The sequence below is a fragment of the Neoarius graeffei genome, chromosome 12 (assembly GCF_027579695.1).
Source record: "Neoarius graeffei isolate fNeoGra1 chromosome 12, fNeoGra1.pri, whole genome shotgun sequence".
In the NCBI taxonomy this organism is placed as follows: domain Eukaryota; kingdom Metazoa; phylum Chordata; class Actinopteri; order Siluriformes; family Ariidae; genus Neoarius; species Neoarius graeffei.
Window position 1 is genome coordinate 15,678,612 of NC_083580.1, and position 21,666 is coordinate 15,700,277.

A 21,666-nucleotide genomic window follows, 5' to 3' on the forward strand; every position below is an offset into this window, starting at 1 on the left:
TTTAGAGTGAAGAGTGGATGACATCCTTTAATTATGCACATTTTGGACATACACCAGCTCAGACCAACAAGGAATCCATGCTGGTCTTGGCATTTTCATTTTTGTTAGCATGAAAACACACGCACAAAGAAAAGACCATATTCCCGTGCATATTTGAGCTTACAAGTTCATTCTAAAGAAAGGATTTAGATAAAACTGAATTGAAGCCCAGGTCCATTTTAATAACATTACAATTTCAATTCATTTTTACTAACATTAGCATTTTGGTTAAACTAATCCAAGTAAAGAAAATGGTTTATGACTCTTGGAAATGCTAATGCTGATGATTAAATCAAGCTGTTTGGGACAAACCAGCATGATGCCAAGCTTCTTATAACTTGGCTTAGATGATGTATTGTGGAAAAAGCGAACAGCGATTTAAAAATCGAAACTTGGATAATGTTTCCAATTTAAACGTTTAGTATTAAATTACGGCACAAAAAAAAAAGGTGTTTAGTTCCTCAAACTTCTTTTATAAAATAGTTTAACTAATTGCTCTTTTTTAACCAGGAGAATTAGCATCCTTACACAATGAATTCCAAGTTAATGTTTGCAAAAATATTTACATTATTCTTAGTGCATGTACACTTTTAGGACAGGAAAAAAGAACGAACAAAGTTAAATTAAATATTAAGACTTTCCTCTATACAGTTAAAATATAAAAACCGTGCATGGCCTGCACGTTGCTCTATGAAGATCACTGTGTGGCAGCGAGAACATTCCCCTCTAAACCCCTGCAAAAAAACATTTAGCAGACAGACAGAGTCAAGCTTATCGTCTGGACTTAACACTGTCCATGTAAAGTCGATTTTAAAAAAATAAAATAAAAGCCCACCAACAAACAGAAGTTTCCTTTTCCAGGTATAAAGCTTGGTTAGATCCCAGGTATTAAAGTTAGTGACACTTAAGTATTAAAACATTTGTTTTGTTGGTGTTTTGTTTGCTGTAAATGTTTTTGCAACTTGTATTTATATTTGTCATACATTCACTATCTCGAGATTCTCCAGTTAGTGTTCTCTCTCAGTTCACGGCTGAAGTGGGCTCTGCAGGCTTCTTTTCTTCCTCCTCCTCATCTTCAGAGAAGTCAAGCTTCAAGATATCCAGAGTTTGCCTCTTCAGTACTGACTCCTTTCGCCTACAGACAAAGTATAGGTTAATTAAAGGTGTTTGGGTTTTGGAAAGGCGTTGAATATATTAAAAGAAGAAATATTTTTCACTTCTAAAGGTTTTATTAATTTAAAAAAAAAAAAGCCATACGCTTAATACAGAAATGTTTAGCACCAAGGTTAAGGTTTGTACACATTTCTATTAAAAGCATATTTCATAAGATAGAAACACAGCTGTGAACAGGGGTGGGTGTTTATACATCGTGGTGGGAACCAAATGTCTCCACAATAATAGGACCATGACAGTTTTGACCTTTGTTGGAACATTTGGCTGGTCCTCAGGGCTACGTGTACACACAGTATTAATTATCTGCATCAGTAACCATGTAAAAATATATATGTACACGCATACGTGTGTGTGTGTGTGGGGGCTTTTTGGAGAAAATGCTTATTTATTTAAACCGTGTAGTTACAGGCACAACTTGGTGTCATTCTAACAGTAAACCATTTCCAATGGCCTAATGGTTAAAGAAGCAGCAGCTTTGGGACCAAAAGGTCACCAGTTCGATTCCCTGGACCAGCAGGAATGGCTTGAGCAAGGCACCTAACCCCCAACTGCTACTCCCCAGGCTGCTCTGGGTATGCTGTACATCACTCTGGATAAGAGCATCTGCTAAATGCCTTTAATATATTTATTAAATGTCTCTGTTGCATGTATTATATTACATTAAAAAGTGTGTGTTTGTACAGAACAACTCACTTCATCTGTAGCTGCAGGTCAAGCAGCTGTTTCTGTAATCGAGCACTGGACTCTCTCTCCTCTGCTAACTCTCGCTGTGTGTATCTGAACTGAGCCTCACGACGACTCGCCTCCTCTTCTACCTCATTCAGCTGCCTCTTCAGAGATCTCATTCTCTGCGTCATCTGCACACAATAAAAACGTCAGCTATGTAAAAATACTTCAAAATCAGAATATGATGCATGTTACTCGTGTTTAAAATAATCAGAACTTTGAAGTAAAGACCTCGCTTTATTAATTTTTTTAAAATCATTGGATAAGTGTGAGGACAGTTATCTTGACTAATTCAATCTCAGCTTGCAATTCATATCATAAACCCCACATGCACCACCTAGTGGTGAGAATGAATAAATTAAGCGTGCATAAAAAAAAAAAAAAAAAAGTGTACCAGATCTTTCTGCTCATTGCCGATCTTGTGCTCCTCCTCCACCTGCTCAGTCAGTTCATTAATTTTCCTCTCCAGCTTACTGATGGTGTTGTTCAGCACCACTTTACTTCTGCAGAGAAACATGGGTGTGTGCAACAGAGCTTAGATGTGCATGTGTGGCTAATGTATAACCATGCAAGAATGCGTGCATGTGCGCATGTGTTACCTCTCCTCCATTCTCAGCATATTCTCCAGTTCTTTAGCTCTGGTCTCTGCTTTAGTGATCACATGTTCCTGAACTCGGTTATTCTGCAGCTCCTCGATTTCACCACGTAGCTCTCGAACCTGAGAATGGAGTAATAATTAACACAATCTCACAAAAAAAAAAATTTTCAGATACCTAAAACAAGTTATTTATACATTTGATGCCTCAGAATCTAATAAATTAGACATCTTATAACTATACAACTCCATATCATGGTTTCTGATTACAGGTTCAGACCGACAAAGAGGTCATGTGATGAGGGCGTGGAACATGGCAGCATCCGTGTGAGGGTTCAATAACTGATTACTGAAGTAATAAGTGACTTGTAGTTCATCAGTACAATATTTACATCCAGGTTTCTCACCTCTTCAAAAATATATTTTTTTATAAAATGTGGTGCATCTACATGTCCTTATTTAAACGGAAATGGTGTATATTTCTATACCTGTCTCTCCAGGATCACTTTCTCACACTCCAGTTTATCATTAAGGTCCTTCTCGTGTATCAGTTTCACCTGCATCATTTCAAACTGCAACACAAAAACCCACCATATTCTATAATTAAATTAAATATTTATTTCTCTGGTTAAAAAAAAAAAAAAACACAATCTCTCCACAACAGTTTTGGGTCCAAAAGTTTCTTCTTTGGTCTTGCAATGGAGCTAAAAATTAAGGTGTTGCTCAAAATCTCAAGCACCCTTTGCTGCAGAACAAAAAGACCATGAGGTGAAATCGCATCTTATCAAATTCCTCAGCCTGGATAAGTTTGTTTAATGTGTTGATTTGTGTTGTACAGCATTGTGTGGATTAGGGGTTATGGGAGGAGTTGAAGCAGATCAAGCTCCACCCCCTGGATTTTAGTTCTGCAGCAACAACCATCTCCAAAATCTTACTACATGCACAAATCTTTATATACTTCCAGCTCCTTCAATTTAAAAAAAAAAAAAAAAAAAAGTCAGTATATTAAAAGAAAAGCTACATCCCCCCCCACACACTCCTTTTATATTTTAAAACCGTGAGGGCCTTGCTTAAAACAAAACACCACACAGCTTTAGTATAGAAAAGCTAATTATGCGTGTATTAACCTGTTCCATTGCTCTCTTGTGTTTGGTGATGAGTCTTTGCTCGTTCTCCTGCAGCTCTTCCACGTCAGTTTCCAGATCAATCACTTTTTCCTGAAAAACGCACAAACACATGGTTTCCACTGCTGCAGGATTTTAATGTTTGTCTATATGCCTGCTGATGAGGTGTTTTTCTATTAAATTAGTCATAGGTTAAACTAATTTCATTGCATATTAATATCGTTCCTTTATTCAAATCATTAACTCGATCAACTGGGAAAAGTTCAAGCACTTCAGTAACTTTCTGAAACCCTGCTGATAGGAGATATTTGTTTGGCAGGCTTGCAACTTGTTTTGGCTAGTTTCAGTCAAATCCTTGAAAAACTTATCTTTGCTCTCGCATCTACTCTGTTTTTCATAAGTTTTTCCTGATCAGTAATTTTCCATCACCTGTTGAAGCTACGCTAATCACACTCCACCAACTCCGCTTCCTGAAATTACATTTTCCAAATCATATCGCTACACCGCACTCTTGAATGGGTCATTCTCCTCAGAACGTGCAATCTCTTTTACTGAAGCTTCAGTTCAGTTAGTAGAAATATTTTGCCCTAGTGTATATGTCTCATTATTCACAGGACATGTGAACATCTAAACATGTCATTAGCAGTGCTCAGTAATTTATGTACGCATGTCTTCCCACAGATGTTTCAAAAGTGACCGTAGGTAACTTTGGGTCATTCCTGTTACTGGACATGAGCAGGATACAACATAGCAAAAAGCACACCAATATTCTAAAACATATCATAAATACATTTGTTTTTGGTCCCCTTCAACAGATTTAAAGACTAACTCAAGTGATTTTAACACTATACTGCAAATTGCTGAGTTAACTACGCCCCAATACCAGTTTTGCACAAAAATGAAAGTGAAGTATTAGCCCTGTATGGTTGGACTATGGACAATCTGAAAAAACATTACAGGATAAAAGGCCTTAGCCTGATGGCTGATTCTGTTCAGGTGATGATAGTTGACAGTTACGACAGACTCGGTGAGAGGGTTAAAACCAAGCGGTAACAGGGATGACAACTTGGTAACAGGAATGACATAATTACATTATTTAGCAATGCTTCTCAGTGAATGACAGACAAGTCATAATTTGGGATAATACTTACAAATCTAAAATAACATTTTTATTACTAGCCAGACCACATGGATCATGACAGGCAGACCTAGGCCCAACTTGGCTTTAAAAAAAAAAAAAAAAAAAAAAAAAATTGTATTTTATTTAATTTTTGGCCTTTACCTCTCTAGCATGTCTGGTAGCAAGTCCAAGAAACATTAACTCATAAAAAGTATGGCCTTACAGATGATACAATCGATAAACACCCATTTATGTCATTCCTGTTACCCTAGTGTCATTCCTGTTACCCAGAGCAGGGTAACAGGAATGACAATTTGCCCATATCCCCTGCTACACTGCACTACAAGACATGCATGCATCCTTGGTCACTTGCTTCCTCGAGCGGGCACTTCCATAATGTACTTTATTTATTTACCACCACATTTTCTATTGTCTCTGAAGTTCTGGGCATAACAGTAATGACTGCTAATTGATATAACCATCAAAAAAAACCCAGAAAACTTACCTTTCTCAAGCTTTATCCTTCAAATGCTCCCTCCATTGAACTTTCAAGGTCAACTATGAATGTGGACCTCCTATTGGCATGTTATAGAACCAACCTAACCATAGGAGTTTAGTGAGCTGGTAACAGGAATGACACTGGAATTGAGGGACAGGGCAAAATTTACCCCCCCAAAGTAAGAAATTCGTTCTAATTAACACTTAACTGACTACATATTATCTGAAATGAAGTACATTAGATAAATGATAGTGTTTGGATTAACTTTATGCGCTTTTCAATTTAAAAATCCTAAGATTTTTGACAGGAGCCAAGACTGGGGACAGCCAAAATAGGCTGGTGAGACTACTCTGATGAGGGGATTTAAAAAAATTTTCAATCTGGGTCCGAGAACTAACACTTATCAAGGGAGAATTTCATAATTGTCTTTATTTTCACACACACACATTTATTAGGAAATCTCTTCATTTAATAAAAAAAACAAACAAACAGCTGGGACACAAACTGCACGTTCTGAGGAGAATGACCCGAATATGGATAATGCGCTCATGTTTGTCCTTCAATAAACCGAGAAACATCTCTGAACAGCTGTGTCAGAGATAGTCACTCCTGGATCTGTAAGGCAGAATCTCCTCGGCAACAGAGGACTTGTATTTCTAGATCACTCATATTTTATCAATTCAACTTTCTTTAGTACAGACAAATCACAACCTGTCACCTGTATATACATAAAGGATGATAATTATTACACCTGTCTTAAGAATCTCATGAAAGTGTGCGTGTTTTACCTGCGTTACTTTGAGCTGTTTGCTCAGATCGTCTCTGGTCTGTGTGAGTGTGTTCAGCTCCATCTGTAAATCCTCCACTGCTCTCTCAGCCTGTTTACACTGAAGCTGAATTCTCTCCCTCAGTTGGATCTCATCCTCTAGAGACTGCTCCTTATCCATCAGCTTATCTGAGACCTGCACACACAAATTCAGACATTTTATTTCCTTCAAGTGAGGTACTGTATATTCGCTATGCTCCATTTTGTTTAATTAACAAACCTACTGCTGCTTTTCCCCCCAGTTGTAATTTATTTTTAAAATGTGGCTTTACACACTGTCCAGTTAGAGCTTCCTAGAAATTCCATGTGCGGTTTTAGTTGGAAAAACCATCAATACCACAATTCTCACATTATGCGAGTATGTTACTTTTTTTTAATAAAAAAAGTTGTAAGTTATGGTGATTATCACTGATTGACCTTTTATGTCAGTTGTAGAATTTCAGTTTATGCTGAACTTTCCTCAGTGCTACTTGCTACAAAGTACAAATGTAGTGTGAAAATAAAAAAATCTCTCTCTTCAGGCAGTGCGTGTATATATCCACCTCTCCCTGTAGGCGGCTGATGATCTGCTGCAAGCGCATAATCTCCTGCTCTTTCTCCAGTACACACTCCTCCAGCTCCTCCACTCTCAGCTGTGTGTCTACTCGGAGTTTCTGCTGTAGACTCAACTCGGCACTTGACTGAGATGCCTGCTGTAGAACCTCTGCCAGCTAACACACACACAGGAAAAATTGGCAACTGTGTACAGGTTGAAGCTAATTGCATTAATATCTATACCTGAAATCTTCCTGTTTTTCCTCTCTATCACACACATCATATACTGTGCAATACATTTGGGTATATGTGCATGCGTAACATACATATTTGTGAGTTTGTGCAGTTATGGGCAGGGCTTTGAACCGGTTCAAGGAACGAAAACCGGGAACTTTTTCTATTTCACATGGAACAGAAATGAAACCAGAAACTTTATTATTTTTTATGTTCTGGAACAGAAACGCTTATTAAAAATAATGGTAACCGGTTAATACCGGTTTTTATTTCGTTCCTCAAAGTTTCCGTAGCCTACAAATAAAAAAGTCATTCTTCTCCTGCGCAAGTTTCTATGACCCGCTGGGGTTCACTTCCTGTGTGACGTTCACTGACTGAATGGAGAGAGCGGGAGGGTGGACTACTATCACGTCTCCACATCTTAAATAAGAGGTACAGTAAATATTGCAGTCTATCGTTATTCAAAAACGTCAATTTCAAACACAATATCAATATATTTGTCCACGTTAATGAGAGGCTCGCGAACATTAAATGACGTTAACCTCTGTTAGCCTATCAATGCATAGGGCCTGACTAGCCTTTGGTAACACACTAAACGAATTCTTTTTCATTTTTGGCACTTTTTCTGTTTGTGTAGATGGGAAGACATACTGAGAATCCAAATCGCCAACATTTGAAATAATAATTGTTTTGAATTATTTCTTGTCTTATTTAATGAAGGTTGTAATAGAATTAGCCTACATTTGGCTTAAGCTGGATGAGACAGAGACATCATTTTATAGCCATTTGTTAAACAGCTGACAGGGAACGTAATTAACCGTTCCGGGAACGAAATTTTTTTGTTCTAACCGGTTCGGGAACGTCTATTTAATGGTGGAACCCAAAACCGGAAACGTTAAAATTCCGTTTCTGTTCGGAACGAACCAATAGGAAAAAAATTCTGGTTCAAAGCCCTGCTTATGGGAGCGCTTAGGGTGCTGTAGCGCTCCCAACTGTCAGGGGTTTCCAACTGCAACAGCAACTAATTTGAATAGTCGTCACTTGTGGTTTCTTTACACTTATTCAGTTTATTATATCTAAACTACAGCACCCCAACTCATGCATCCCTTTCTTATATACGTGTGTGTGTGTGTGTGTGTGTGTGTGTGTGTGTGTGTGTGCGCGCGCACGCATGCACCTCAGACTCCAGTCTATCTACAGTGCTGTTGAGCTCCACTGCTTTCTTTCCCTTGGTTTCTCTTTCAATCTCCATCTCCTCCAGATTCCTCTCAGCCAGCCACAGTTTCTCAGACAGCTCCTGTGCATGCTGGGTCTGCTTCTCCAGAGCCTCCTGTACACACACAAAACAGTCCACACAATCAATAGTTAAAATGTACTCCCAAACAAACCCCAGTGGAAACAGTGCAACAAGTTCAATAAAAATATATTAAAAAAAAAAAAAACACACAAAAAAAAAAAAAAAAAAACACACCTGTACAGAAAACTAGTAAAGCATGTCAAAATGCTGAATCAAAATCAACTGGTTAGATATTATAAGACACACGCACACACCTCTGCATCTTGTATCCTGTTTTTGAGTGACTGTTGCAGGAAATTAAAGGCATATTCCTGAGTGTTTGCTTCCACCATGACCTCTCGTGCCTCTTTCAGTTCCACCTACAAAACACACACACGTGAGCCATGTGACCGTGTATCTGGGTACACAAGTACTGTACAGTTCCTTGACTATGCATGCGTGTGTGCACCCATGTGTTCAGCTGAGTACAATACCAGCTGGTTTACTTTTCTTCTACTTATTAAAAAAATAAATAAAATCAACATTTGGGAAAATCGACACCTGTGTGTTAGGTGCATAGATTATCATCTGAATAAAATTTCAATTAAAAAAAATTCTCATGAATACACAGCATATGGTGATGAACAGGACGTTCAGATATAATTCATGAGGATAGCTCAAAGTGAGAAAAAGGTGCATTTCCTTACATCGACCTGCTTGAAACGCTCCACCATCACATTGTTGTCGCTTTCAAGTTCAACAAGCCTATCTCTCATCTTCTTCAGTTCTGTCTGGAGCTGTGTGTTCATACGCAGCAGATCCTCGTTATTTACCAGCAAGTTTCGCATCTCAAAACGAATCTGGGTCCTCTCCTTCTCCAGCTCAATGCTCTCCGCCTCCAGAAACTGGTTTCTCTGGAAGGAAGAGAAAAATAACAGCTTGAAATAAAATCCGAGCATCCGGTTCTGCAGTCTGAGAGCACATAAAGGTTTCTTTTTTCTCTTGATGAAACATTAGCGACTGCAACTGATCAGGCCTGAGTTTCCCAAAAGCATCGCAGCACAAAGATCATTAAATGGTAGAGACAGCAGTACAATGAATGCTCTCTCTCCTAGTCAAGATGCTCTTGGGAAACCCACCCCAGCACAGTTATCCTGCAAGACAACAGAGAGTACGCTTAAACAGTTACCACTTAATTATTACAATTAAAATGTTATTACTTTACACAATTAGTTGTGGTGTTATTGTTGTTGAGAGACATCAGTTATGATGGCCTGAGTCAGGTTTCTTTTCTGAAAAATGCCCTTTTTGTAAAGTGTAAATCTTGTCCCTTGACTTACTCTCTGACAGTCCTCCAGCTGTCTGGTCAGCTCTTCAATGTAATCCCGCTTGCCAGGCAGACTGTTCCTCAGCAAGAATTGTGATGGAGGGCCTTGTTGCTGAGAAACATCAAACATTACCAACTAGTTGTGAATTTGGGTAAATCACAAAACACTGCTCAAAGAGGAAAAAGTATAAATATTTAATGGAATTCAAATTCAATTCCACCAACATTGGATTTTGCTATTGAAGTGCTACAGAAAGTGATCGTAAAAATAAAATTTAAAAATGGAGTAAATTTAAGAATGAATAAAAGGATCATGTAAACAGGACTGAATAGCACATCAATAATATTTTAATTAAAAAAAACCTTTCAATTGTAACTAAAAATTTTACTTCAATGCAACAATCAAAAAAATTATATATTTCTTTTAGAGGTCACGTTTAAATTTTAAGTGACAAGTTTTTCGGAATAGTTTTTCAACAATGCCATGATGCGCTAATTCGGGTACAAATCTTAAAGAATTTCTACACTGGTTGTATTTTACTGAAATATTTAATTTCATTCACATATTCCCAGTGAAATGTTTTAATGTAGGTGCTATTATTTCTGTACTGTTTGTTACAGAGGATATTGATCATGTAATAACAAAGCAAAGGCTCTTACCACTTGTCTCCGGTTGAGGCTGTCGTAGGCAGTGTATCGTGCACGGGGAGCGTTAGTGTTCACAGGACTTGAGCTTCGGTTTAAAGTGAATAAATTCATCTCGGATGTTGTTGGAGACCTCCTCTCTGGCATCTAACACACAAATCTCCATTTACTTTTGCATTATGCACTCACTGTTATTATCCATGTTTAATAATTTATGAATTATCACCATGGGACTATATATTAATCTCAAAATTTAAACACACGCTTGTCAAACACAAGGGTTCTTTTTAACCATCATTCTTCCCTATAATATAGGATGGGTGAACAGGAATTTGATTTCATATTAGGTAAATGTTTTCCAAATAATCCATTGTTGAATGTGTGTTGAAAATAAATTGTATTTAGAATGCAAACAACAAATTACAGCACTGTGTGCATTTACAAATGTGCCTGTGGTGGAAGTAAATATGAACATATATTAATTACAACAATGACAACTAAAAACATAAGCACACCTTGTATTCAGACATTCGATTTACAGGGCTGTAGTCCAGTGAGATGGTTGAGTAGGGGCTGTTAAATACTCTGGGAGGCGCCTCAGCACTGCCAGTCTGTGAGAGGGGACAAAAAACAAACCACTTTCTACCACTGTGGCGGGAAGCAAAAAAGAACCGGCCTCATCACAGCCCACTGCATTTGTGGGTGGTTGTTTTGCAATGAATACTTACAAAATAGCAAGTTAACAGTGACAAAGTAGAAATAGGAATAAATGACATTAATATAAAGTGAACAACAACAGGTTTCACAGAGTGCATGATGCATCCTCAACCAGCTCATTTTGTTAAATAAAGATTTAAAAGACGGGCATTTTATTTTACATTTTTACAACAGAAAAAGATGACTCACATTTTCAGAAGCACCCTGCATGCTAACTAAGGCCCTGTCCACACGGCAACGGATTCAGGTGAATCTGATAAAATTGCTTATCATTTCGGCCTGGCGTCCACACGGCACCGGCGTTTTGGGTGCCCCACACCGATATTTTTTGAGAACGGGTTCCAGAGTGGAAAAATCTGGCAACGGCGCCGTTGCGAAGTCGTCTGGATGAGTAGAACGGATTTGTTTATGATGACGTCACAACCACATGACTAGAACAAGCAGCACTCTCGCTGTTTTGTATGAACCACTGCATTGCATTCACTTTTGTATACAGCTTTTCTTTTAAATAAACAAGTAACTGAACCATTTCTTGAATTTCTTTTTTTTTATTGGATAAGACTGCTTTTCAAGGTGTTCTCACACAATATAAAAAGTTAAATTATATAAAAATGCTTTTCAAAATGTTCACACACAATAAGAAAATTAAGTTATATAAAACTATGCACACTAATAAAACTAATTTGTACACACAGAAGGCACGATTTCCTCGCGTAGTCGCAGCCATCTTCTTCTTGTTGTTGTGTGCTTGTTCCTGTGAGTGCTTCACGCCGGGTAGAAGAAGGGGTTTGTGTGCATGCATCCTACTTCTTCTATTGTTCTGGTGTCTCCGATGGGACCGTCTTACAGCGCACGTAGAGGTGTGGCATGTGTATTGCATCGTTTTCAGCAAGCGTTGCGTTGCCATATGTACCTGATATTTTACTGATCCGTTGCCCATGTGGACGTGATATTTTTTTTAATAAAATCTCATTGCCGTTGTCGTGTGGATGTAGCCTAATATAAGAATCACACTTAAAGGTTTTACTCAACACAGCTTCTCTCACCTTGTAGGGGCTGCTGTCCAAGTCTCTCACAGCCAGTGACTCCATTGATTTCCATGGAGACAAATTAGATTTGGAAAGAGTTCCATTGGCCCTGGGGCTGGTATCGGTGGGTCCACCTGGTCCGCTACCATCGTTTCTGATTGGACCAGACCCGAGAAACATCTGGTACTTTGGGCTTGGCAACGCTTTAGGGGTCAGTGGCTCCTCCTCAGATCCAGGGCTGATTGGTTCATTCTCTTGTTCCAACTGAAATTCCAACAGAGAGATGCATCATTGGAGGTGTGTTAGTTTATTAGGATTTATATGCACTAGTGTGTTCGAGAGCTTGTGCGTGCGTGCACACACTGGGAAAAAAACAAAAAAATATACAAGCTTGTGCAGGCACTGAGAAAGCAAACCAATTCCAGAAGCATACACTCATGTGCAAATAAAGCCATGTGGGAAGCACTGGTGACAAGTTTTTAGACAAGTTGTAGCATATAGTGAGATTAAAACAAGCAAATTAGCTCAAGAGCCCATGAAGTAATCAAGCTCCATCGGAATTAAAACAAAACACAAGTCCCGAAGGAGACATAAAAGACATGTACGTACCCATGCAGTGAAAAACATACAGGCTTGTCAATACAATCTGTGCGATAAATAACGAACATTTGATTGAAAACAAACACTCCTGGCACAAGAAGGTTAGTGGTGAGGTGATAAGCGGTGCAAATGCATTCACACGCAGGTGACGTTGACGACGAGTGTACAGGTCATGCATGTGACCCATAGCGTGAAATAATGCAGGTCTTGCATGCGGCGTGAACACAAATTGTCCGGTCGAGTACTGCAAACTGCACACACACTTACCTGGCCAGAGTCCGAGTGTACATTAGGACCATTAGAAACATTCTTTGACTTTCCAGATGGCGGCGTTACTGTTACAGCAGGAATCTCGCTTTCTTTTGCATTTCCAGTTCCATCATTTTGTTGTTGCGATGGAGAAACATTAGGCGTAATCTGATCACTGCTTTCAGAAACAGAGAACTTGTGGATGAGGTTTTTCACACTTCCTGATCGTGAGAGACTAGTCACTTTCGTCAACGATGCCTTCATGTTAGCTCTCGAGTTCTTCTTCTTGTCCTCCAGGTTATTGGTCGTTATGGCGACATGTCCATTTGATAGTATGGCAGTGTTTGTCAAGCTACACATGTCTGTTTCCTGAGAAACACACCAATCTACATTTCAAGATGGATTCAAGACTGATTGCCTCAATGTTTTCATTAAAACAAATATAGTAAATTAAGATATAGTTTTATGAAAAATATGTAAATTATTGCATCACTTGGCTTACTGAACTTTCATGAAAAGCACAAACAAATCCCTGAAGCAGGATGCCTGGAAACTAACTTAAAAAATAAAATTAACACGAGTGGCTTTGTTAGGAATTTCTCTGCCTGTCTGCACGTGGTATAAAATGTCACAGTTGTCAGATCGACTCCTGATGCCAATGAAGGGCCACAAACAGATGCACCAAGCATGAGGAATAAAAGAAAAAGAAAGCTCAGGTGACATTTGTCTGCACCTGAGGCTTTACATGGAACATTTTATTTAAAAGTTTCCACCTGTGTGACAGCTGAGATATTGATTTGCAATGGTGTCAGTCCTACTTTTCTCTTCATTTTTGCACCCATTCTTTAAACCGTAAAAAGAAAAAAAAAAAGTCTGTTTTCAATTCCCACCCTTGTCACTTTAACTACAATGCTATTACAATATCACCTTGTCACATTAACTACAATGTCACTCTAATCATATTGTCATTTTATTTATTTGCCATATTTTATCTGCTGCCTTTTTTTTTGCCCACCCATTTTTGTGATTTTATTCTTTGTGATTTTATTTTCTTGCTCTTTTAATGTACCGCTCTTTGCCCTTCTAATTGCCCTTCGGGGATAAATAAAGGTTTGTCCAAGTCTAAGTCTTGTGTCAGTGAATAATCTCACCTGGAGACATATTGTTGACTTGTACCCAAGAACAGCTGTGAAAATCATCAGGACTTTTGTTCACAATATAATGCACATTATTTCAAGCACACTTAGTAATGACTTATAATCGCACGATCCAAAGTCACCCAGAAGGTGATGGGTTTCCTTTTCAGTCTGGTTTCTTCATGCCGTCTCAGGAAGTTTTCCTCGACACTGTTGCATCTCGCTTGCTCATTAGGTATCTAAATCTACATCCAGATTTTTTTTAAAGCTACTTTGTGCCAATGTCTTTTGTTAAAAGCACTGCACCCCCCCAAAAAAAAAAGGAATTGAACTGACAGCAATAACTAAGCTGTGGTTATGAACTGATATGTTATACTGATCCGACATCCTCACAGTAACCAAGTCTGCACTATGCAAGCTGTTGCCAAGTTTGGTGTCAAAACACCAAATGTGCAACAACGTCATGCTTTAAGACAAGTTAACATGTCAACATGACACACACACACACACAAAAAAAAACAACACACACAAAAAAGTGGATTGGCACAGAAATATCAAATTAGAAAGGGAGCTGTGAGATGTCAGAAGTTTGAAGAAACACACCGGTACCACAGAGAAATGGATGTTAAGGTAAACTGACAGCCTACACACACACGTATCAGAAAATTAGTTAAGCACTGTTGAACTCTACTCCATCCAGACCGGATATGTTTATTCACCGTATGCCTTCGCCACTATATTCACTGTACGCCTTTGGCTTGGAAAAGCTGCCAGATGAATCATATGGAAGGATGAACTTAATGTGCTGTTCTGCCAAATGTAATTGCATTATCACATAGTACAGTATTCCATGTTAAGGGATTAGACAGATAGAAAAACAAAAAGGTCTAATTATATAATGGCACATGCATCTCACTCAAAATCTCTCTCTCCCTCCCTCCTTCAAAACAACTTTACACACAGATGGTACGTCATGTAACAAAAAAAAAAAAAAAAAACCTCAGTTACATATCAAATTTTTTTGACCCTCTAAAGCCATAAAAAAAGTGACATCTGGTGACCATAAATGTGTCAAAAATGGGTGAAGACATCCAATCACTAAAAAGCTCTTAATATTCATAAATACACAAAAGATAAATTTGCTAATCCAGGATCTCCAAATTGGCTAGTGTCCAGTGTGTTCCACGGATGAAGAGTTCAGCGTAATCCAGACACTCGCACAGCTTCCTTCCCCAAGGGAAAGCTCAGTGAATCTGTGGAACAGGCTCTAGACTGTTCCCCGAGGGCCAGCTTCAGTGCTAATCGTTTAGTGTACAGGGATAATGGTTTAATCTACACTTTAATGTGATTAATTTTCTTCTAAAATACGATCTCACAATAATGACAAGCATGTTATCCTTTATCCCTAGGCTTCAAATAATAAAAATACTTAAAGTTTTATACAATTTAAAAAAAAAAAAAAAAAAAAAGAATATCCTGAGTGGTAGCTTCTCTGTGCTTCTGTTAGTGGGCTAATCCTTGCACCAAACCTGACTTTCATATCTGAATGAGACGAGGTCACTGATTTAGAGGCTGTGTGCGCGCGATTACCCAAAATGCACCTCTCCCTGGGCTGCTCTGCTGGCTAAAGGCCTTCAGCTTGTTGAGCTGAAGAGTCCCAATGAGGGGAAAAAGGGCATTACAGTACATCTGTCTCATTCCCACGGCAACCACACACATGCGCAACACACTCACATCGAGGATGGGGCAATCAGCTGAAACGCTGTGCGAGTGTGTGTGTGTGTGTGTGTGTGTTGTGTGTTCCTTAGGGGCCTACATAGCGACATATGGTGCTGAATTCGATGTGTCCTGACCTAAATTACTGCGATTCTGTGCACCAATTTCACATAGCGTGTTGCATGTAGTGTGGAATTTGCCATCCATTCACCCTTGTCCTACCCAAAACAAAAAAAGGTACAGAAATCTGCAGTTAAATTCCAAATCCACTTGTATTAGTGTTTTTTTTTTTTAAACAAAAGCAGACTCCTCAGATAATCTTCCCTATAATAAAATAAATGTGATTTACAGCAGCGTGTTATTTCCACTGTGCAAAAAGCGTACGCTATCGAACATGAGTTTTGTTAGGCGAGTTCATGCACAAAGGCAATTAATTATGTAGGGTGGTGAATGAAACGCGTCTCTGGCTGTCCACACTTAGCACCCATGTCCATTTTCTGTCTCACTAGCAATAGCTTCCTCAAAACGGATTTCATTTTCAAACGTTTCAAAAACGTCCCTTGGCACTTTCAAGGAAGACGGTCTGACGTATTTGAAAGTATTGAAGAAATGCTGATGAAAAGATGGATATTCCGAGTTATCGTACCTTCAACAGTTAAACCACCTGTGAAAAATGAAATACTTCAACAGAAGTACGTACATTTATTCTAAGGTTTTTAAAAACCCTTATAAAAATTAACAATTAACAAAACACACACCACAACAATTGGCACTCAGAAATTCCTAGGAATAAACTAACAATCATTCCGATTTATATTTTACTTTTGGGCGTCCACCTGAGTGTCTAGGAACTCGTATGATGGCATCCATGACTTCCTGTTTCACTCGGGTATAAATCCCTTAGTTACTCAACACCACGGGGAAAATTTCCACCAAGAATCACGGTTAGAGATCTGCAGAAGATGGCAGCACTTTGAGGGCATGACACCTCCAAATCTACACCTAGATACCACCTCAATGCCAAACTACTTGGAAACCTTTATTTTTCATCCAAATACAGTACCAGGAGTTCACTAGATGTTTCTTCAACTTGGATTCCCCTTGGCTGTGTGGTGGTGAGATTATAATGATTTTGTTACAAAACAATCATTTTTGGCACATATGAAATGTTAATTACCATTTTAGTGTCTGGATCACGCTTTCCTGGCATCCCGTTACTCAGTTTTTCGGTCAGGTGGTCAAGTTTAGTGCTTTCCTCTCTGTATCGCTGGATGTTTTCCCCGAGCATGCTCAGCAGGGCGACGAGAGCCTGCTCACGAAACTGAAGCTGCTCTGCGTGGACCGCTTCACCCACAAAACACTTCTGGAGGTCACGCTTGCTCCCAGAAAAGCACTGTTAAGACAGAAAGAAAGAACAGGAGAATATTAATTAACTATGTAAAATTTATACAGCATGATTGTCAAATCCGGGTGCAATATCAAGAACTGTTTTTAAATGCAGGTCACACTTAATTTTTTTTGAACAAGTACGCATCATAAAGTGATATTACACATAAGCAGGTAATTTTCAATAAAAAAATAAAAAATTATAATTGTAAACCCTTTGTGAGTACTTTTATAATGTTCTATTTAAGATTTGGTTTATACCAAATGTTTGGAGTCACTTGAGATGTGACTGTGGCTAATGGTGACTGTGGCTTAAATAAATAAAATAAAAACCACTGCAGAAGTTATGGCATGTACCATATATACTACACAGGCTTTAATCTGGCTGACCGTTACATGAATCCCCGGTAGTCTAAAAAATAAAAACAGCCAGATGATCAGTGACCCAAAAGAGTGGATAAATAAATAAAAAGGAATCTGAAACATTTAGAACAAAACTATGATAAATGTTCCTTGTCATTTTATTTGCTTTATAATAGGACCAAAAAATTTATACACATATATATTAGTGTTGTATAAATGCACTAAAAACAGTCCTTGGTACCTGTGGAGAGTGTCAGAATGGGTGAGGGTGTTTGTTCCTTTCGCTTTTGTGCACACTAACAGATCAAGTGTGTTTGCGAGAAAGCAGCAGAATATAAAGAGCAGGAGAAGGAAAGGAGCTGGGCTTTAATCTGATAAGTACTGTAGTGTATTTTACTCACAGTGCTGATCCCTGACGTTACGTTCCTCTGCAAATATTCAGCGTCAGTCTGTAGACTCTCTGAACCTGCTCTCTCACAATTCAGGACCTTTTTCTGCAGTCGCACCGACGTCAATCTAATACACACACACACACGTGAAAATTAGATAGAAGATTAGTGTTCACAGATTAAACTCTATTTTCCTTCCCAGACGTTCTTTCACATAACTCTTTGCACTGTTGCTGTATGAGAAGACTGTAATTCTTATAAATATAATAGAAATTTTTGTAAGGTTCAGCTCAGTGAGAGGAGGTCATGGTCACTTTAAGAAGTCATTAAATCAGATTCTGGTGAGGAAATGTTCACAGCTCATGATTATAGTTCACATAGTGCCTCCACTAGAGGGAGATACACACTCATAAAACACGAGCAGGGCTGGATATTAAAATACATAAGTATCTCTGCAGTAAGAGCTCGCTCTCTCTCTCAAGACAGGAATATAGAAGAATGAAGCAAAGCATGAAAACATTCACTCCCACACAACAAATTTGAGCAGTATAGAAAAAGTAGAAAGTTGAATGATAAATGTTCACCATTGTAATTAATAAATAAATAAATAAATAAAACCTCCACTTTCCCATGCTGCCCTTTATACAGAGTTTAACAGGTATTTCTGGTGAGCTTACACAGCTGTATTTCAACACATGTATGACTCTCTCTCTCTCTCTCATATTTCCTAAGCATAATTACCACACTTGCTTTCTCACACTCACCCATATTGCCATAGTTTCTCTCTCCATGGAGGAATGTTGTCATTGTACAGGCGCATGACAATTGTGCAACAGCATGCAGAGCCCTCTCGACAAATTACTGAAACTTTCAGTTTATGCATTTCTTATTTTAGGTATTTTACCTGTACGTTCAGTCATTAAAACGGTCTTTTTATTTAAAAAAGGGGGAAACCGTGAAAGAAAATTAAATTAACATGAAAGAGGGGAAAAAAAACAACCCCAAAAAAACCTGGGAGACGCCAACAGACATCAGAAGCTAAATACCCCTCTGCATTCAAGAAGAGGTTCAACAATTTTCTGAGAGAGGAGATCAGTGAGAAAGAAAAAAAGACAGACAAAATTGTTATACAAATTATTTAATTCTGCATATGCGAGTTAAACAGAGTCAAAAAATTGTATTCTGTTTTTGATGAATGGCGTAAACTTTGTGCCATTTACATTTCTGTACCAATCCCCTCGCCCCAGCAAACCCATGTCCCAAGGCCCCCCCAACACACACGAAAGTTTCATGCTAATGAAGCAAAATATGTGGATTTTGCTGATTTTGCAAGGATAGTGTGTCCACTAAAGGACACACAGGGAATGATATCAGCAAGACTTCAGAAAGTTGTGTCTTTTTTTCTAAAGCACAAGAGTACGTTTTTGTCTAGAAGCAGGGCAAAGTCAAGGGCAAGACAGACAATAACATAAAACCGCCAAAGCCAAAAACCAAAGCACGACACGGAGGACACACACACACACACACACGACCTCATCTTTGACCTGAAACAGCATTTTTAAAATACTGAGACATTTACATTTCCTTTGCCAGCTGTCTATACCTCCTGTTTAAGTAATACAATCATTTTACAAAACCTGGATTAAATATTTACTTTCACGAACTCATTTTCTTTCCTCTGAAGGATTTGCAATTTAACAAAAAGGCACAATACATGCATTTAAAGGTGAACTCTTCCAGTTACAAGAAAAAAAAAAAACAAAAACAAAACAAAACCCATACCGAGACGGATTTCAAAAGAAATCAAGGTCACCTGCCATCAGGTAAAAATAATCACTGCATTATTCAAGTCACAAAAAAGTGTTGTCAAGTCTTAACCTGCATCCATTTGGTCATAAACTACAGACTAATACAGGTCTCAAATGGCATCCTTTGAAATCCCCAAATCATTTTCCACATTACAACACCAAACTGAAGCCTGCGGTGTTGTATGAGCTAGTACTTGGCAAGGCTACAGTGTTTAAAACAACCCTGGATTTAACAGGTAAAATGTGGCACACCCTTTCGTTTATCAGTGGATTACCAAGATGTGCTTGAACGTGCCCTCTCATCTGGTAGGAATCTGGAAAAGTCCCAAGTTGAAAAACAGCTCCATCTTCCAGTTAGCGCACTCTATACACATGAAGGTACTGGAACAGCAAGGTCAATTCTTCTGTTTTTACTCTACACTGAAGGCATTTTGGTTTGAAATCAAAAGATGAACATGACAAGAGATCAGAATTTATTTCCCTGATGTTTACATCTAGATGTGTGAAACAACTTCGAACACGCCACCTTTGACGGCAGACCACCCAATCTTTAGGTGAGCAAAAAGTATAGGATCAGAATGTTAACGTAAACTAACCTTACACTTGATTGCATATTCCTTGCTTGCGATAAATGCATCAAGTTGGCAACCCAATGACTTCATCAAACTTTTGCATTCTGCTCCTGTGATGATTTTCCAGGCTTGTACTGCAGTTGTTTGTTGTCTGCAGTCTGCTCTTCAGGACGTGAAATGCATGCTCAGTTAGGTTCAGGTCTGGTGGTTGACTTGGCCAAACTAAAAACAAAACATTCACTCCCCCCTCCAATGTTACGTTGGCAATGTTCTTTCACCGTCTTGCTACACGATTAAACTCCTCCCAATTACACTGGATGCATTTCTCTATAAAATTGGCAGACAAGGTTTCTGTAGACTTTTGAATTCATTCTACTGCTACCATTGGTAGTTACATAATCAATAACGATTAGTGAGTCTGTTCCAGAAGCAGCCATGTAAGCCCAAGCCATGACACTACTTCCACTATGCTTGACCAATGAGCCTGTATGCTTAGATCCTTTCTTTCTCCACACTTTGGCCTTTCCATCACTTTGATGGAGGTTATTCTTGGTTCCAGAATTTTTGTGGCTCATCTCTGGATTTCTTTGCAAATTCCAATTGGATTCTTACAGCTGATGAGATGAGGTTTGCATCTTGTGGTATGGTCTCTATATTTCTGTTCTCGAAGTCTTCTTCGAACAGTGGATTGTGAAACGTTCACCCTTGCCCTGTAGAGGTAGTTAGTGAAGTCACGGACTTGTCAGGGTTGTTAGGTTTTTCTTCACAGCTCTCACAAATGTTTGTCATCAACTGCTGTTCCTGTTAGAAACCACTGGTGTACTTTCTTTTTCAGGACATTCCAAATTGTTGTATTGGCTATGCTCAATGGCGCTGATCAATTTACTCTTTTCTCAGCTTCAAAATGGCTTACTTTCCTCTTATATGTGCTTTTTACATGGGCAGCAGGAACAAGTTGCACCTACTTTCCTTCGTGTTTATACGCTCACTCTACTTGTCTCACCTCTGGTTTGCCACACAAAAAAACACGTACAAAAAAAAAAAAAAAAAAAAACACGCACGTGTAAATCAGTGATCAGAAGCTTATTTTTAACTTGCTTCATTGTCCTCTCACTGCTCATTTCTGTTTAAACGCTCAGTTATTTGGCAGTAAATCCAACTTTCACTTTCAGAAAACAGATTCACTCTGTTCACGGAATAAATCGACTCAGAGTCTGTCCTTTCAGATGAACTTTAAATTGAAAAAGCAAACAATGATCTGCATCTCCCCAACTGGATGAGGGTAAGAACTACTTTAGTCCAGTTATCACGGCAATTGGCTTAGGAATCGCTTGACTCCATTGCTTAAAGGCAAAGAAGTTTGACAAGGAAAAGCACTGGAGAAGAACGGACCATTGAATTTGCCGCAAAGTGGTCTTGTCTGGATGATGAATGACCCGGATGAATGCTACCGGACATGTGTAAGCCCTCCTATACTTGCCACCAATTGTGTTTAGATGGCGAGCGGGCACAAGTTGCACTCGGAACAAGACGTGCCAGAACAAGCTACACCACTTCAAGATAGAGAGAGTTGTGCCCACCGAT

At 38.7% G+C, this 21,666-nt stretch overlaps 1 protein-coding gene across 3 annotated transcripts in view; it reads right to left on the minus strand.

Annotated features, from left to right (window-relative positions):
* LOC132895233 (cingulin-like protein 1) overlaps positions 1-21,666 on the minus strand; it is a 33,654-nt gene continuing 11,988 nt past the window's right edge. For 2 of the 3 annotated variants that reach the window (XM_060935582.1, XM_060935583.1), the window contains exons 3-20: positions 17,715-17,829; positions 16,742-16,957; positions 12,731-13,081; positions 11,882-12,127; positions 10,634-10,729; positions 10,134-10,265; positions 9,487-9,585; positions 8,854-9,060; positions 8,422-8,526; positions 8,048-8,200; positions 6,645-6,812; positions 6,065-6,238; positions 3,661-3,750; positions 3,022-3,105; positions 2,538-2,656; positions 2,333-2,441; positions 1,906-2,069; positions 1-1,174 (exon numbers count right to left, since the gene is read on the minus strand). In XM_060935582.1, coding sequence (XP_060791565.1) covers positions 1,060-1,174; positions 1,906-2,069; positions 2,333-2,441; positions 2,538-2,656; positions 3,022-3,105; positions 3,661-3,750; positions 6,065-6,238; positions 6,645-6,812; positions 8,048-8,200; positions 8,422-8,526; positions 8,854-9,060; positions 9,487-9,585; positions 10,134-10,265; positions 10,634-10,729; positions 11,882-12,127; positions 12,731-13,081; positions 16,742-16,957; positions 17,715-17,829 — 2,743 coding nt within the window. In that variant the 3' untranslated portion in view covers positions 1-1,059. The remainder of the gene's footprint in view (positions 1,175-1,905; positions 2,070-2,332; positions 2,442-2,537; positions 2,657-3,021; positions 3,106-3,660; positions 3,751-6,064; positions 6,239-6,644; positions 6,813-8,047; positions 8,201-8,421; positions 8,527-8,853; positions 9,061-9,486; positions 9,586-10,133; positions 10,266-10,633; positions 10,730-11,881; positions 12,128-12,730; positions 13,082-16,741; positions 16,958-17,714; positions 17,830-21,666) is intronic. The other variant, XM_060935584.1, reaches the window with a different exon arrangement.